This window comes from Oryzias latipes, chromosome 8 (genome assembly GCF_002234675.1).
Source record: "Oryzias latipes chromosome 8, ASM223467v1".
Lineage (NCBI taxonomy): Eukaryota > Metazoa > Chordata > Actinopteri > Beloniformes > Adrianichthyidae > Oryzias > Oryzias latipes.
In genome coordinates, this window is record NC_019866.2 from 2,434,642 (window position 1) to 2,453,594 (window position 18,953).

Here is an 18,953-nt window from a genome sequence, read left to right on the forward strand (position 1 = left end):
CAGTCTAGCCTCTACTTAAAAAACCCAGCCTGGACAGTACTGTGTTGGCTAATTTCAGACCCATCTCCAAGATGCCCTACATCTCTAAACTCCTGGAGAAAGTGGTCTACTCACAGTTAGAGGACTAAGCCAACATCAAGTTCTTGAGGTCTTCCAGTCTGATTTTAGGCCCTTGCACAGTACGGAATCGGCATTACTAAGAGTCAGCAACGACATTCTACTGGCTAATGATGCTGGAGATGATGTCGTCCTGGTTCTGCTGGATCGAACAGTAGCATTTGACACAGTAGACCATAGTATTCTAATATTTAGGCTCCAGAACTCTGTGGGGATCTGTGGTACAGCACTGGACTGGTTTGAGAAAGAACCGTGTGTTAACTTGAGTGGTTCTGAATCTACCACTACTCACGTTTCTTATGGGGTTCCATAAGGGTCGGTTCGAGGGCCACTTTTGTTCTCTCTGTATCTGTTACCCTTAGGGTCAATCTTGAGGAAGCACGGCATTTCTTTTCATTTGTACGCAGATGACAGCCAGATCTATCTGCTGTTAAAAAAAGGTGATTCTTCCATGAAGCAGCTCCTGGACATTGAGGACTGGTTGGCCCTAAGCTTTTTGAGTTTTAATGAAAATAATACAGAAGTTTCAGTTTTTGGACCAAATGATTTTAGTAAACCGTCCCAAGTTGATTTGGGTCCCTTGACTAACTGTTTAAGAAAGAGCAACTGTAATTGTTCATGAGAACTACAACTCAGTGACAGAGGATAACGACATCGCCCTTCTGCAGCTCTCCTCACTGTAGTTCTGGGTCTTCAGAGTCTGCAGGGATCTAACCCCAACAGTGTGTCTCGAACAGTAACAAGACTAATCCTTCATGAGAACTACAACTCAAACGATAACAACATCGCCTTCCTACAGCTCTCCTCACCAGTAGACTTCAACAACTATATCACTCCAGTCTGTCTGGCTGCCACCAACAGCCCCTTTTACAGCGGCGTCAACACCTGGGTCACCGGCTGGGGCAACATTAGAATGGGAAGGTCAGTTATTCACTGAAAAACATGTTGATTCACTATTACTAAGGCACATTTTATTAAAGTCATATTTATAGACCTTCATGGTGGTTAGGACATCATAGCGAGGAGCTCCTGGTTTGATTTTTGACTCTGTGTGGAGTTCCCATGTGTGCTTTCTAGTCACATGATCTGCCAAAGACTCAAAGCTCTGTACCACAACAACTACATGACAAAACAATATTTTGCTAAACAAATCAGATTTCTTTATTTACTTATTATTAACAAAAAGGTAGAATTGAGGAAAAACCTGGAGTTCAATAAGTTTCACCCAAAGTGTGAAAGAACCCACTCACTGTCATAAGCACACCCTGGATCTTGTTCTAACCCATGGGATAGAGATCAGCCAGCTGAGTGTCCTTCCTCTTAACCCCATCATTTCTGATCACTTTATGATTACCTTTCAGCTTACACTGGAACATCCTTCTGCCCCAGTGAATAAGAAACAGCTTAGAAGAACCTTAACTGACCGTTCTGTGTCTGAGTTTAAACACACAGTTCAGCCAGTACTTACTGATATTCTGAGAAAATACTCTGAGTCCAGCTCCCATAGTATCAGTCCTAGTATAAATGACCACTTTGTTAATGATGCCTTACAAGCCCTCAGGAGTACACTCGATGTTGTTGCCCCCTTGAAACCTAAGTTCGTCAGACAAAACCGAGTAGCACCGTGGTTTAACGCTGAAACTCGTTCTCTTAAACAAGAAACCCGTAAGTTGGAAAGAGAATGGCGCCGCTCCGGTTCAGACCAGTCACTGGATATCTGGAAACATAGCCTATTAAATTATAAAAAAGCTCTGCGTAGAGCTAGAAGCCAGTACTATTCAACCTTAATATCAGAGAATGGAAACAATCCAAGATTTCTTTTTAGCACTATTGCTAAATTAACTCGCAGTCAGAGCTCAGTAGAACCACATGTTCCTGTTTCTCTCAGCTCTGATGATTTTCTTACATTTTTCGATAGTAAAATCTCAAATATTAGACATAAGTTAAATCAAGTTATTCCTACTATCAGCCCAGAACAGGCTGAAGCGGTAGAAATGGAGGCATCCATAGAAACCTCTATAACATTGGACTGCTTCACTGCTGTGGATCAAGCGGAAATAACATCAATTATTACGTCCTCCAAATCCTCAACGTGTCTGTTAGACCCAATTCCCACTAGACTTTTTAAAGAAACTCTTCCCCTAATTAATGATTCCATATTAACAATGATAAATGCCTCTCTGGAAACGGGTTATGTGCCACAGTCTTTTAAATATGCAGTTGTTAAACCTCTTCTGAAAAAGCCCAGTTTGGATCCTAGCATCTTGGCCAACTATAGACCGATATCAAACCTGCCCTTTATTTCTAAAATCCTAGAAAGAGTTGTAGTTAAGCAGCTTTACTGCCACCTACAGGACAACAGCCACTTTGAAGACTTTCAGTCGGGGTTTAGACCTCACCACAGTACGGAAACTGCACTAGTTAGAGTCTCTAATGACTTGTTATTGGCCTCAGAAAAGGGACTACTTTCTATTCTGGTCCTGTTGGACCTCAGTGCAGCCTTTGACACTATCGACCACAGTATTTTACTCCATAGATTAGAGCAGGACATAGGGATCAGAGGATCTGCTCTCCAGTGGTTTAAATCCTATCTGTCCGATAGGTATCAGTTCGTTAATTTAAATGGCCATTCCTCTCAGTGCACTCGAGTCAACTATGGAGTCCCACAGGGCTCAGTCTTGGGACCGATCCTGTTTACACTTTATATGTTACCCCTAGGAAACATAATCAGGAAACACAGCATTAATTTTCATTGTTATGCCGACGATACGCAGTTGTATTTATCCATAAAGCCTGACCAGAATGACCAGATAGAGAAACTGAACGCCTGCATCAGTGACATCAAGACCTGGATGACAATTAATTACCTCCTCTTGAACCCAGAAAAAACTGAGGTCATTATACTTGGTCCTAAAAACCTCAGAGATACTCTGTCTGCTCAGATAGTCTCCCTGGATGGCATAAGTATAGCCCCCAATTCCACAGTTAGAAACCTTGGGGTTTTACTTGACCAGGATTTATCATTTAAGGCGTACATATCTCAGGCGTGTAGAACTGCCTTTTTTCACCTGCGGAATATTGCTATGATCAGAAATATACTTTCTAAGAGTGATGCTGAAAAACTCATCCATGCATTTGTTACGTCGAGGCTGGATTACTGTAACTCCTTGTTAGCAGCGTGTCCTAAGAGTTCCTTAAGAAGTCTCCAGCTTGTTCAGAACGCAGCAGCTAGATTATTAGCTGGAACTAGCAGAAGAGATCACATCACTCCTGTGTTAGTTTCGCTCCATTGGCTCCCAGTTGATTATAGAATCAAGTTCAAGATCCTCCTGTTAACCTATAAGGCCTTACATGGAATGGCCCCGTCCTATATTAAGGACCTCATAGTCCCTTACCATCCAATGAGAATACTTCGCTCGCAAAATGCAGGACTGCTTGTGGTTCCTAGAATTAGTAAAAGTACGGTTGGAGGTAGAGCGTTTAGCCACCAAGCCCCTGTTTTATGGAATAAACTCCCAGCTCATGTAAGAGAGGCCGACTCAGTTTCTACATTCAAAGTTAGACTGAAAACATTCCTCTTTGGACAGGCTTAATGTCAGACTAGTTAGTATTCAGAGATTATTTAACTTAATGTTAATTTGTTTAAATTAAACTTAATAATAACTATTTCTTTTAAAAGGCTGCTAGAAGTTGAAGCTGGGGTAACTATGGTGCACTGGGGTTCTGTCCTCTTTTCTTTTCTACTTCTACCCTTCCTCTCCTCTATTCTTGATAATCATTTATCATTTAGTTCTCCATGCCTCTGTCTGGTACAGTGCGATTCATGTATTGTCCCTCTTTTCCTCTCCCCTCCTGGGGAGTGGGAGTGCTTCCAGACTCCAGTTGTTTCATCCGTGCTCCAGTTCCTGACCGTTTACCTCGCCTTTGCTCCCGCTCCTACACCTGGCTGTGGATCCTGCCTCTGGCTCATCTCTGGCTCGTCTCTGCTCTGTACCTGACCGAGTACCTCGTCTCTGCTCCCGCTCCTACACCTGGCTGTGGTTCCTGTCTCCAGCTCGACTCGCGCCTTTGGCTGTCCCCACAACCACAGCTGGATGAAGCTCGTCTGCTGGACTTTTATATATATATATATATGTAGTTGTAGATTTAGATAAGTTAATTCTTCTCTAAGAGTTCTGGTAAATCGCCTGTCCATCCTGGGGGAGGATCCCTCCTTCATGTGGGCACCCCTGAGGTTTCTTTGTTTTTTCCGGAATCCGTTTTTTTTTGGGAGTTTTTCCTTACCGCGAAGGGGGGTCTAAGGGCAGGGATGCCAGTATAGCTTAGTCAGTTTGTTAGTTCATTTTAGTATTTTTCTATTGAACTCTTTGTATTCGTGATCCTTTTGAGTTCATGTTTTACTTCGAAGCCCATCGAGACGACTGTTGTTGTGATTTTGGGCTATACAAATAAAATTGAATTGAGAGTTTTTATGAATGTGAAAAGTATAAAGCTTTATTAGTGGTTCAAAAAGATGACTAAAGCCTAAAGGCTAGACGCGGGTGGTGGTTAAGGGTGAGTCCATGACAAAGCAATGCTCCAGGTGGAGGATGGGATGGAGGAGGGCAGACTTACCATCCAAAATGCAGATATTATAAGTATATATGTGACTGTGATTGGTCAGGAAGGAAATACAGGCGGTTTAGCAGCTGGTTCAGAGTGCAGGAATAATTCATGGGTGGCGTGAAGAGGGGATGATGCAACAACTCAGCGTACCTGGAAGAGACGTAGATTTTCCTTTTTGAAACTGTACAATAGCTTCACCACAAACAAACTGGGGCGTGCCAAAGTCTGACAGATCAGGAGACTGCTTTTATTGTCTGCTGGTTTCTGGCCAAACAAACTTTAAAAATGTCACACTGCCGGTTGGGGATTCTTTTAGAAAGGGGAAGAGACTCATTTCTCCAGAACAGTGTCTTTCAGCCTTTTTTGAGCCAAAGCAAACTTTACCCTTGACAAAAATCCTGCGGCACACCAGCATCCAAAAATTAAAAAAGGAGAAACTCTATAGTCTGTATTGATGTATGGTCCCTCCGCAATGTTTTTTTTCTAAAAGATGTAATAAAAGTTAAGTTAGTTTTCAGTAATAATTTTCAACTAAATTATTTGACATTTTACCCTGGTAGTTGTTTTTTACCTCCAGTTTATTAACATAGAACATGTTGTTCTCTGCCTGCTGCCGCGTGGCGTTGGGGGGTTCAGGCTGCCGCGGCTGCTGCGGCGGGGGTCTTGGTGTGGGGATGGCTGGGAACTCTCCCTCCTTCTTTTCACATTCCATCATCCATTTTAGAAGAACACAAACACTCACCTGAGCACAGGTGTTAGCTCACATTTGCACAAATATTTTGCGTGATTGAACGAAATATTTCACACTAGTTGGTTTGAAGGCATAAGTATGCGTGTGTGAACACTATCTGTTTTGTGTACATGTTGACATGTGGACATTTTTGCAGCTAGCAGGTGTGTTTGTAACATTTGAGTGTGTGTGTGGACGGGCCCCGCCCCTTTGAAATTTTATTACATCTGAACCTTACCGTAATGATAAACATCCAGTAACTTGTTGCTTTATGCTGCTTCATGGTTTTACCCCCCCCCCCCCCCCCCTTCTATGATCACCCTCCTATCCCCTCTCTCTAACATCTCTCTTTCTTTTCTTCCCTCCTTTCCTTTTCCGTCCGGTCCAACACAAAGGATTTTCAAATATGATAAAAATGAATAAAGATTGGCCTCGATTACAATAGGGGTTTATTCAGACATACCTCTGGTTTGTCAGAAGATTCCTAACCGCTGTTGTTAAAGTAAAATATGTCCAACAAAAGAGGCCTTCAGCTCTCATCTGTAAAGTAATGGGGAAGTAGATGACATGCAACGTGTGCAGTGGATATGTACATTTTGATAAAGTTTTGCCCATATGTCTAATGGAAACACAGCTAGTTCACTTTGATGACATCACTAAGCAAGCTTTCCTCTGTTTATGGTCTGTTTGCTCAGGGTGACTCTGGAGGTCCGCTCATGTGTAAGCTGGATGGGTATTGGTTCCAGACGGTTGTGCTGTCATCTGTGAGCAGCACATCAAGGACAAAGCAAGCTACACCCAGGGTTTTTGAAAAAGTGTCCAACTTTCAGGACTTCCTTTTGCGCACACTGGAGACATTTTTGAGTCCACCCTCCACCAATACAGCTAGCACCAACACCACCAACACATCATCTACAAACTCCACCAACACCACTTTTAATTAAAAATCAAGTGGGGCTGTTTGTTGAGGTGCTGAATCAGACAGTCTGGGATATATCAGTAAAAACCATATTACTTTGACCCTTCCTCTTCCATCAAACCCCCAGGCTTACACCCAATGGACCAGTTGACGTGTTTTCTTTGACAGGACATTTAAGTCTGTGACCTGTTTGGTTCAAGTTTTAACTCTGAAGGACAGTTGTTTTGTTTATAAAACGTGGTCAAAGGACCCAAAAGCTAGAATGTTGCTTATTTTCTAAGGGTGCGCTGTGATTCTTTTTTTTTTTTCAAACCTGTGCTGTGTCCCAGTACAAGTTATGAATTGATTTAATCCGTCCTATCATAGAATTAATTTATTTCCTACGGAAGGACTCAGAATGTTGGCAAACACGTCTATCATCTAAAAAACCTCCTGTTTTAGGATCTGTGCATGATTAAACGGACATTTTAAATGAAAAAAAACTTCTTTAGTTATAATTAATTTAAATCACATTTCGCTCAGCTAAATGGACTGAAATTGTTTTGAACGATAAAGAAACAGAAATATGTGAGAAAACTCTTGATTGACAGTGAACATTTCTGCTAATTCTGCTGCTGTAATGGCAGCACTTTCCATCTGACAGCAGTCTGTTCAGACTGGAATCAGTCAATTCTTTTTCATTACATCACTCTGATGCACTAAACTGTAGATTTTTGGGTTAAAACAAACTTTTTCCCCCCAGCAGACTGATGGAGCTGGCAGTTTATCTGGATCTGTTTCTGCTTCCAAGGAAACTCCAACATTAATCAACTGTGTTTCTCTGTCATAGAATCATGTAGACCTATATGAGGACTTTGCATGTTCTCCCATAAACATGTCCCATTTACCACTAGATCGTCCTGTTGACCAATAGAGAAGCAGTGTCTGCATTTTGCAGCTGAAACAGCAGAAAACGTCTCTACTTTGTCCGTTTCCAGTGACTTTAGCTGCCATTATTTCCATGTATTAAAAAATGAACCAACAAGTCTGCTGACGTCTTTGACAGCATTTGTGCACATCTCCTGTGAGGACAGATTACAGGTGTTCTTTCAGGACTTTTCTTTGTTTCAGATAAGACGCCTTTTAAGCTTCAGTGTATGGTGACAGCGAGGACCTCTGTACAGTCTGCTCTCAGTACAAAACCCTGGAAATGGCACGGCTCCTTTCACGATGAATCACATGGAAAAAATGCTGTGAGAGTAGTTTGTTTTAGTTGTTGAAGCATTAAGTGCATAAGGTTCATAGTCTTAAAAAAAGGGGATCATTTCATGCTATTTATTAATATTTTTTACACTTAAACTTTTGAAATAAAAGTTAACATTTTACAAAACTGTATTTTTATGTCATTCATTAAAAAAATGAATGAATTAATGAATTTATTTTTATGGTCTCACATGATTTTTTATTATTAAAGACTATCCAGAATTCACACACATGATCCCCACAGGACTGTTTTTGAGCTGCACAATGTGTTATTTATAATAACTGCTTAAAATTACAACATCTATTGAATCTTTTGTTTTTGAGCGACCTACACGTCATCACCAGTAATCCTTTAATAAAGTAATAGATTACAGTAATTATTGCTGTGAATAATTGAAAGAGTGCACACATAGCAAGTTTAATCTGAGTTCAGGTTCAGCAGGTTTTTCTGTCATTGTTGGTTATTGTAGTGGTTTTCTGGTTCTGCTTTTCTCCACAGCCATGATGCATGTGTCTCCTCTTGTCATTGTAAGCAAAGTGAGAACATTTAAACCTGATTTAAATGAATAGAGTTTTTTATTTTAGTGTAGGCCTTGTTTCTTTTGTCTGTGTTTCTATATTTTCAATGTTAATCAAGCTTTTTTTGACTAAACTGCAGCAGTAAAAGAAAACGTATGGTATGGCATGATAGATTCCATTTTCATTACATTTATTAAGGTGGCCATCCGTGCTTCTTCCTCTACACGACCCCCTATGAACCAGGACAACTCTAAAACCTGTAAAACCCAAAGGTCCACTCCCTATAAGACATTTCCTGGATCAGGTGTCATCAGTCAATCCTAACAAGGAATCACATGATCCAGGTTAGTAATAATCCATTTTATTTAAAGCGCCTTTCATGAAACCCGAGGACACTTTACAAAACAAAGGTTATAAATAAATATAAAAGACAAAATCAAAGGTGAATCAGGATGGGAAGGCAGAAATAAACAGATGAGTTTTGAGTTTTAATGTGAAAGTTGGAAGAGAGTCTATGTTATGGAGGTCAGGAGGGAGAGAATTCCAGAGTTTGGGAACCAAGCAGCTGAAGGCTCGGCATCCCATGGAGACGAGGCGGGCCGGAGGAACAGAGAGCTGAACAGAGGAGGAAGACCGAAGAGAGCGAGAGGGGATTTTGATATGGAGGAGGTCGGAGAGATAAGGAGGGGTTATGGAGGGCCTTAAAGGTGAACAGGAGGAGTTTGAATTGGATTCTGGAGGTTATGGGGAGCCAGTGCAACTGGTGGGAAGCAGGGTGAAATGACTGAAGGAGGGGGTTCTGGAGATGATGCGGGCAGCTGAGTTCTGGACCAGTTGGAGCTTACTGAGGGTTTTTTGAGGGAGACAAAAGAGAAGGGAATTACAGTAGCCTAAACGGGAAGTGACCAGACTGTGGACCAGGATAGAAGCAGAGGGGACAGTGAGGGAGGGGCGTAGACGATTGATGTTACGTAAAATGAAATGGGCAGACCGAGTAATGTTATTGATGTGGGACTGAAAAGATAGGGAGCTATCTAGGATGACACCCAGACTCTTCACCTGAGGGGAGGGGGAGACCGAAGACGAATCGATGGAAAGAATAAGACTTGTGGCTTTGGAGAAGGTGGATTTGGAACCGACGAGAAGTAGCTCGGTATTATCACTATTGAGTTTAAGAAGGTTTAAGGTGAACCAGTTTTGGATTTCAGATACGAGTAGTTTTAAAAAGGTACTCATAGCTTGAGAGCAAACAGGAAGCCCAGCTTATATCATAAACTTACAAACATCTGTTCTGCTCTGAACCAATGTTTTTCAACCGGTGTGCCGCGGCATAGTGTGCCGTGGGAGATGGTCAGGTGTATGGTGGTCAAACGTCATCAGTCTGACCAATCAGAAGTGGTCCTTACTTCCTTGTTCCGATTCTGCTCATAACATCTCTCAGTTCCAACAAAATTAAACAGCTAAACCTCTATTTTGTAGCTCGTCTTGTGTAGCTTTCTGCAGGATCCGATGTCAGACCGTGGAACAAGTGAACAAAACTCAGAGAAGCGAGTCTGCCATCTGTGGCAGTTGGCACTACATCTCCCATGACGCATTGTGTTAAAGTGATAGCGTCTCTGCGTAAAATGAGTTTTCCCTGTTAAAAGCAGTTTTGAATCCACAACGAACACACATCAAACAGTTTTTCAATCTTCTTGATGACATCAAAGGTCAACAGTTTAGTTCTCCTTCAAGGTTTGTGTTTCTTAACAGCCAAACATCCCAGAAATTGGTCCAAGTAATCTTTCTTACTAAAACACTTTTCTAATAACGTCTGGATTGTTTTAGATGTTAAACTTAAGAAGTAACTGGAGCTGCATTTCCAGAAGAAAATGCAGGGTTGAATGCTTTATTGCTAAATGAAAGTTGAATTTGCTGAAGAACTGGCTGAACTATTGAAAATTTGAAGAACATCAAATGGCTGCCAAACCGTCACCATCCCATAATAATTTCCAAACGTAGTCTCTAGCTAAAAGTATGTTGATGTTACAATAGTTGAAAGAAACAAAGGTTTTCGAGGATTCCCCATGTATTTTAATGTAGCAAAAATCCTGGAATATCTTAAAAAGTTCCATGACCAAAAGTCATAGCTGGAATAAAGAGCTGAACATTTCAATAGTAGAATGGTTAAAATAGGTGGAAAATTGAATGAGTTTAAAATCACCTCACATTTTGGCATAAAATGGCTGCCAAACCATATGTTAAAGTCCAAAGCCCTGTGAGCATTTCAATGTTTGAACAGTGTCTCTAGCTAAAAGTATGTTAAAGTTATATTAGTTGAAAGAAACAAAGGTTTTCAAGATGTGCCCAATGGAGCAAAAATCCTGGAAATCCTGGAATATCTTAAAAAATTCAAGGGTTTGAAGGACCAAAAGTCCTAGCTGGAATACGCTAAAAGAGCTGAACATTTTAATAGTTGAATGCTTAAAATAGGTGAAAAACTGTAGAAGAACCTTGAATAAAGAAACAAAGACAAACAGGAAAACAATGGCTTGAAAGAAACAAAGGTTTTCAATGGGTTGAATGCTTTACGGCATTCAACCCATTGTTTGCATTCAACCCAATGCTTTACAGCATTCAACCAATAACAACACTTAAGACCCAGGATTAAGGTGAAGTGGCAAACAGACACAATTAAACTTGAAAACACATTTTAGACACATTTAAATTGATATTTTTTTTGTGTAAAATTTATCATACATATTTTGATCATATTGTTCAAAAATTACAGTTTCCTTTGCACCAATGTAACAAAATAAATAAATCACCATTTAGAAAGATTTTTTTTGGTTTTTGTGAGGTTACATAAAAGTGCATATTAATAAACTGGAGGAAAAAACAACTACCGGGTGAAATTTCAAATAATTTAGTTGAAAATTATTACTGAAAACTAATTTACATTTATTTCAACTTTTAGAAAAAACAGTAGCAACTTCCAGCTTTTTCTGCCACAATTATCACAAAAATGCATGTGAGATTGCAGAAGGACCGTACATCAATACAGAGTTTCTCCTTTTTATAATTTTTGGATGCTGGTAGGCCGCATGATTTTTGTCAAGGAGAAAGTCTGCCTTGGCTCAAAAAAGGTTAAAAAAACTGAACTAAACTCGTGTTTTCATTGTTTCCTTCCTGTTATTGTTCACAAAAGCAATTCTAATGTATCCATCATACCAGTTTTCTAATCTAATATAACCTTTGTGTGTGTGTGTGTGCGTGGGGGGGGGGGGGGGTCCCACAACCCAAACAGTTCTTCATAAATATGAGATGAGATGCAAGGAAATGTCGCTTTAGTTAAACTGGTAACAAACCACAGAAAAATAGACAAATCAAAGGATTCAGTTTTGCACAATTTCACATAAAATTAGTTAAAAAGTGCCTTTGTCCCCTAAACTTTTAATAAAAGTTTAGAAAAAGACAAAACTGTAAAAATGCAAGAATGTTAAACGGGAGTCCTGTATGAAATATGTCAGGGGTGACTCATTATTAGGTTGACGTAAGGAGGACCAGTCTGACAGGTAACAGGTGTTAAAGATGCTTTCTGGGTGTGTCTAAAATATGGGGAAACATTCAGTGTATATAAAGTTCTCACAAAGACCAGATAGTTATTCGACTAAAAACAGCAGACATGGCTCTGAAGCTGATCTTTGTGGTGGCTCTGCAGACTCTCTTCATAAAAGGTAAGAAGATTATCACCAAACCGCAGTCAGAGCTCACTTTATTACCTAAAATAGGAATATCCATTGATGTTGACGTACATAAATAAAACTAAAACTCAATCACTTGAATATAGAATAAAGATATCTAGTAGAAGCCAAATCTGAGATGATTTAATTAGGGCTTCAATCAGAAATGGAGAAAAATGCTTTGAAGGATAATATTTTCTATCTGACACTTTTGTCTGGATGTTGATTAATCTGGACTTCAAATCTTAAAAAGAACATTTTTAGTCCAGATGAATCAACTTCAAGACAGCGTCACCTGGTTGAATTAAAACTTTTACCAACATCTGAAACCCATGAGTATTAGAGAAATGACTTCACTCTCAGGTCCCAATTTCAGAAGTCCGCTCACATTAAGAGAGCAAATTTGCACATGTGCTAAATTGCTGTTTTGGGGGAGATCAGCACAAACTGATAGTGGAATTAGTCTACAATCAATCAAAAGGAGCATTAAAAAAGGATCAGTGCGCTACGGAAGGTGTGTAAAGACCGGTATGGACAATGTAATCAGTTTTTGAAGATATATTTATAACATCTTTTACGCACAGGAGATGCGCTGCTTCTGTGACGCTCAGGCCATCGCAGCGCACTCTGTAGCCTATCAGCCTGTTTCTGCGCTGATGTGGGCAAACACGCCCTTCACTGAAGGTCAAAGACGGGGCAAAGGTGGTGGTAAGGGATCTCCATGCGAGCTGCTCCGACTCGCAGAGGTCGGGTCGCTGCAGAGTGCACTACTGCCTGAGCGTCACAGAAAGATGCGCATGTCTTGTGCGTAAAAGATATTAAAATATTTTCAAATTAAATTGCCCAGAAGCCTCCCGGTCTTTACACACTTCTGCCGCAAACTGATCTTTATTTGATGCTGCCTCTGACTCTGGACAAATTCCACAATCAGTCTGTGCTGATGACCCTTAAAAAAAGCAATCTAGCGCGCACAACTTTGCGCTCTTATAAATGAGTTCTACAAGTTTTTTACTTTCAAAGGGGCAGAATAGTAAAGGCCGTGTCACACTGCCTTTACGGAAAAAGAAACAAATGGCATTCTAGTGCAAAATATGAAATATATTAAAATGAGATAAAAGCCGTTTCGTTCTCCACAACACATCACAGTTTTTTTCAGTCTGTCCTTTTTGTTCCTGGAGCCATAAATAAAAAGGCCTGAGTGTTCATAGTCTAAAATCAAAATAACTTGTTTTCCTGAGTTAAAGACATGTTCATGGCGAGCCTTAGTTTAATTATCTAGAAGTAAAATACGGCAGGTGACGAATAAGAATCACATACAGTGGGCGGAGCGCACTGACCGCCTTCTGGCACCATGCCAAAGGCGGAGAAAGGGGGGTGGGTGTGGCAGGCCCAGATGCGACTCTGGGACGCGCCAGGCCCTTCTCGTGGATCTCCCCAACTGCCACTATGTACAGTTTGCACATTTTGCACAGATGAAAACTGGTCAGACGTGAATATTTTTGAAAAAGTGAGAAAAGTTGTGGTCTTTATGTGAAATTTCCACGGATGTACCATGAATGAACCACATTAAAACCACAGAAGTACGAATAAACCACAACACATAAACCCGCACTTCATTGAATTTTTCACTTCACATTCAGATCACTGAACAGAAATCACGTCAGCACCATGGTCAGCTCCATCAATGCTTTGTATTCATTGAACAGTCAGATGGATTCCTCTGGTCAGAACCAGTTCTAAGTCTATCAAATAAAATCAGATGAAGCTGACAGGAAAGCAAACAAGAAAACAGAACAGAACTGAAAAACACAAAGCAATGTGAGCCGAATAAACTGTAAAATATTTTATACACAATTCAACATATTTTGATGTACATTCCTGACAGCAGTTATTAGATTAGAGTTTTTTATGAAACCAACTGTTGTTTCCAAATGCTTATAATCCTCCTGAAAAATTTAACTTTTTCTCCTGACATGATGTTGGTGTTTATTAGTACAAAAAATGACTTTCTTGTTGTTTTTTTTTAAGCTGATCAATTTCATGTCTGTCTTTCCTGAGTTCTGATTTTTATCATGATAATTATTTATTCTGTTCTAATGGATGTTTACATCGATTTCACTAAAGAACTTGTATAAATCAGAATTTACTGATAAATACATTGAAATTAACCACCACATCTTAACTGTAGGAGAAAAAAAATGTTTTATTGAGAGAAACTGGCATTTGATAAAATAATGTGTCTTGATTTTGAACATTTAAAAACTGTATATAATCTAAGGGTTTTAGTTTTTTTTAGATGTGTACATTTCAGCTTCCATAACATATCAAAATTGTTTTAAAAGTTACTAATAGGCTGAGCTTGAAAGCAAAGTATTGGTTCCAAAAAGGATCAAATTATCAAACCAAAGTGATAAAGTTTCCAATTTAACCTGTTTTTCTTTTGCTTTTATTTTCAGAGTCGGTATCGCAGCTTTCTGGTAAGTTTCTGAGCAGAAAAGCTAACTTTGTTTTTAACAGAGAGGCCAGGGAGAAAACCCAAGAGCAGGAAGGAAAGGCACAGATCCAGTTTCAAAACAAACAAGGCTTTAATGCCAAAGCACAAAAGAAACCTGGAGCATATGAAGATGCTCCGACACAGAGTCTAGAACAGCCACAGTAGACATGAACATAATTAACATAGTGAGAACACCTGTGACTCTCACAGGAGACCCCAGGAAGGGGAAGGGCCTCCAGGAGAGATCACAGCTGGAAAAGTCAGGCCTTTTCATGACATGTCTATAATCAAACTATTTATCTGACACAGTCGGAAATACAGAGAGGAACATACATAAAACAGTTAAAGAAATATCAGAAATATGATATGATTCCAACCTTAAATGCTTTATAAAGGCGGTCTTTCCAAATTTTTATCAGTGTAGTTTTTGTTTTAGGTAGCTAATTCATTTAATCTTTCCTTGAGCATTCTGCATTTTAAAGAAAACATGTAAACACTTGATAAAGAAACGAAAGTATAAAGAAATTAAATGACATTTATTCTCTTGAGAGTAACTTTTAACAGTTAAAAAGCAAATTAAACACAAAAACCTCCCTTTAGGAGAAAAAAAAATCTTCCTATAATGTGTGAGAGATTTATGAAATCCAGCAGTTTCTAAATCCACAAAAAACAACCAGAACTTTTCTTTGCAGTTTGTGGTCTGGCAAATCTGAACTCCAGGATTGTTGGAGGACAAAATGCTCTTCCAGGGAGCTGGCCTTGGCAGGTCAGTCTGCAGTCATCTTACCACTTCTGTGGAGGATCCCTCATCAACAACCAGTGGGTGCTGACGGCAGCTCACTGCTTTCCAAGGTAATCCACAATGGTAGAACTGATCAGTCATCATCAGAATTTGATCTGATTATTGGACATAAAGACCAAAACTTTTCTCACTTTTTGCACATATGTTCACATATGACCAATTTTCTTCCATGAAACATGTGCAAAGTGAACTTAACAAACACATATTACTTTAAAGCTAACCAGCTTAGAATCCTATTGATTTTGTTTGTAATTTAATGAAAGAAAGAGTTGAGAACAATGTCTCCAATCAAACCTCCCAAAACGTTTCTGTTTTCTTTCTCAGTCGCAGTGCATCTGGTGTGAACGCAGTTCTGGGTCTTCAGAGTCTGCAGGGATCCAACCCCAACAGAGTGTCTCGAACAATAAAAACTGTAATCGTTCATCCGAACTACAACTCAGGGACACAGAATAACGACATCGCCCTCCTGCAGCTCTCCTCACCAGTAACCTTCAACAACTACATCACTCCAGTCTGTCTGCCTTCCACCGGCAGCACCTTCTACAGTGGTGTCAAAACCTGGGTCACCGGCTGGGGCGACATTGGAAATGGAGGTCAGTTAGTCATTGAAAGGAAAAGTCAGCTGGTTTCAGGCTTTAGAAACTGTATGTGTAATTCTATAGACCTTGAATCTAAATGATCTTGACAAAGTTATTTGAATCTGATGGGGACAGACAGTGATCTGTGACTGCAGCTGTTTTGGAGATTTCACCAACAATTAAAAGCTTTTCTTTCATGGACTACAGATGTTGTCAATTGATCAATCTTTTTCTTCTCTTAGTCTCCCTTCCTGCCCCAGAAACCCTTCAGGAAATTCAAATACCGATTGTGGGAAACAGACGGTGTAAGTGCAGCTATGGAGCCAGCTCAATCACTGACAACATGATGTGTGCCGGGTTACTGGCAGGAGGCAAAGACTCTTGTCAGGTGAGTCCCCTTTATTTCCTCTTTTCCAGATATTTCTCTGAATTCTTCCTTAAATTAAAATGTTTTTCATCTTGAAGGGAGACTCTGGAGGTCCGCTGGTGATTAAGCAGAACAACCGATGGATCCAAGCAGGAGTTGTGAGTTTTGGAAATGGTTGTGCTGAACCTGATTTCCCAGGAGTCTACACCAGAGTGTCCCGGTACCAGACCTGGATCAATACCCAAATCACCACCAATAAGCCGGGCTTTATCGCCGTCACCTCCACTGGAACTGACAGTGACCTCAGTGTGTCGTGTCCAAGAGTGCTGCCAGTTGCTTAATGGTTTTTAGTTCAGTTCATATTTTCTGCAAGTTGGGCTTTCTTTAGGTTTGTTTTTAAATTTAGGTTTAATTAAAGGATAGAGAAACAACAATTTTTATGTGTTTGTTATGTAGAGAGACATAAATCACAATGAAATGAAATGACAGTTGTATTCAAGGTTGGGAAAAATAAATCAATGAAAACTGTCTGGGGTGTCTTTTATTTTAGAAGTAGCAAGACTTTTCAACTGGTTTGATTGACTCTTTAGGGTTAAGTAATATTTTTTTAGAGGTCCAATGGTCTTTGTGTTTACTCAGACACATGATCTCGTCTTGTGTATCAGGACATCAAGTAGATTTGTTTGTATTTTTTACTGCAGGGACAGATAGAAAAAAAGAATATGACATGGCTTATGATGATAAAGGAGCTTTGAGTATTTCACCACAAAGCCAAAAAAACCAAAAATAAACTAAACAAAACCAAATACGGCAGTATTTGGTTTTGTGTGTAGTTTGTGTGTATGTCTATGTGTGCTGGAAAGGGTGTGGCCTCCGATTGGACCCAACCTGATGGAGGCAGCCTTTAAAACCACCACATGGACTTCCAGTCTGTAAGAAGGAGCATTGTGGAAGAGGGGACGGAATAGTCGTTATGTGGAGAGAAAGATACAAGACGCTATTACGGTGGGGGAAAACGGGTCATATGATTGGGGATTCAATGTTTCAGTGACTGAAACAAAATGCATGGTTTTTACTAGGAAATGTGAAACTGTTTTGAACTCAAAATTATATGGAGAAGTAATGGAGAAAGTGCATAGTTTTAGGTATCTGTGAGTTATATCTGATACAAATTTGAGATGGAGAGAGAATATTGATAGTACAGTAGGGAGATGTAAGAAAGTCATAAATATAATGAGATGCTTGAAAGGCACTGGGTGGGGAGCTAGTGCACAGGCTTTAAAACAAACATATGTTACAATCACAGTCACAGTTACAGGTCAGTCACAGACCTGTAACATAAGATAGGGGTCATCCAAAATCAGGCGTTGAGAATATGTACTGGGGCTATGAGGTCAACTCCTGCTGTGTCATTACAAGTTGAAATGGGGGATCTACCATTGAATCTCCGAATTAAATTACTGCTGCTTAATTATTGGGTGAAAATAAAGGGTTGTGTAGATGTAGAACACATGGTTAGGAGAGCTATTGCTCCTTGTTGGGAAAGTGGTAGTGGGACAAATGAAAATGTTGCTTGGAAAGTAGCTAGATTAGCGAGAGAAACAAACATTCATGGTAAAACCCTAGTTAAGACGTTTTTGTACCCGGCCACTCCTTTCTGGGTTTTTCCAACCTTACAAGTGGATTTGTATCTCCACAGGAAGATGGAGGGTAGCAAAGGGAATAGAAAATGGGATGAAATAACAGCAGACAGGTTAGACACAGTCCATGCTTCATAGATACAGATGGATCTAAAGACCCAGACACAATGAGAACTGGTTTTTCTTTCTGTATCCCTTCATTGGGGAAATATGTCGGAATTAAGACGTCAAAGGATCTTTCAGTTTTTGCAGTTGAAATGTTGGCAATATCATATAGTTTAAACTGGTTAGAATAGAATAGAATTGGAGATGGTAGAAATTGTTCACACTCATTATCAGCTTTGATGTCTCTGAAGTCTTATTCTTCTGATCAGATATATTGTATTAAATGTATGAGAGTTTGTTCAGGTTGGAAACATTGAAAATAAGCATCAGATTTATGTGGGTACCAGCACATAGGGGGTTGGAGGGAAATGAAATTGTTGATTTTCTGGCAAAAAGGGCGTTGAAACGGGGTATAGAGATGGATATTCCTTTTGGTAGAATGGAAATTAGGGTGATTATTAGGAGGCATTTTGTGGAAGAATGGCAGAAACAATGGAAAAGGGAGAAGAAAGGTCGACATTTATTTAGTATTCAAGACAAAGTAGGGAGAGGTATGAATGTCAGAGTAAACACCAGAGATCACGGAATAATATCACGGTTGAGGATGGGACACACTGGTTTAAATAATACATTGCATCTGATAGGGAAACACCCAACTGGTTTGTGTGAGTGCGCAAAGGGGAAGAGTCGGTGGAGCACGTTCTATGTCATTGTGAACTGTATGGGGAAGAAAGACGCCAGCTGAGTTTGAAGAAGCTTTTGGGAGGGGAGGAGAATTTAAATCGTGATTATAGGTTTTTTGAGCAGGACCAGGTTATTGAGGGGAAATTAGAAGTTGTTTTTTTATTTTTATTTATTTATTGGTTAGGTAGTCCCCACTCTGACCCACACTCCAACAGAGTAGGTGACGGTAATGCACCTTCACATTGGTGCCTCCCGCCAATAAAACCACAAGAAGAAGAAGCAGAAGAAGCAGTCTGTTAGCCTTGCAGCAACAAGTCTCCACTGCATCTTGGCCTTTTTCTCCATTCTGTTTTGGACTTAATCACCTGTTTAGTTGTGTTGTACTTTATTGTTGTGTTTTAGTATTTTGTAGTTTTTGTGGTTTTGTGC

General features: G+C 39.9%; 2 protein-coding genes across 2 annotated transcripts in view; both read left to right on the forward strand.

Moving 5' to 3' along the window:
- Window positions 1-18,953, forward strand: part of LOC101156497 (prostasin) — a 76,925-nt gene that overhangs the window by 12,529 nt on the left and 45,443 nt on the right. The gene's annotated exons all lie outside the window — the stretch shown is intronic.
- LOC101156975 (transmembrane protease serine 9-like) overlaps window positions 11,782-18,953 on the forward strand; it is a 41,044-nt gene continuing 33,872 nt past the window's right edge. Inside the window, exons 1-4 of the mRNA XM_023957291.1 lie at window positions 11,782-11,848; window positions 14,311-14,331; window positions 15,041-15,200; window positions 15,475-15,743. Coding sequence (XP_023813059.1) covers window positions 11,797-11,848; window positions 14,311-14,331; window positions 15,041-15,200; window positions 15,475-15,743 — 502 coding nt within the window. The 5' untranslated portion in view covers window positions 11,782-11,796. The remainder of the gene's footprint in view (window positions 11,849-14,310; window positions 14,332-15,040; window positions 15,201-15,474; window positions 15,744-18,953) is intronic.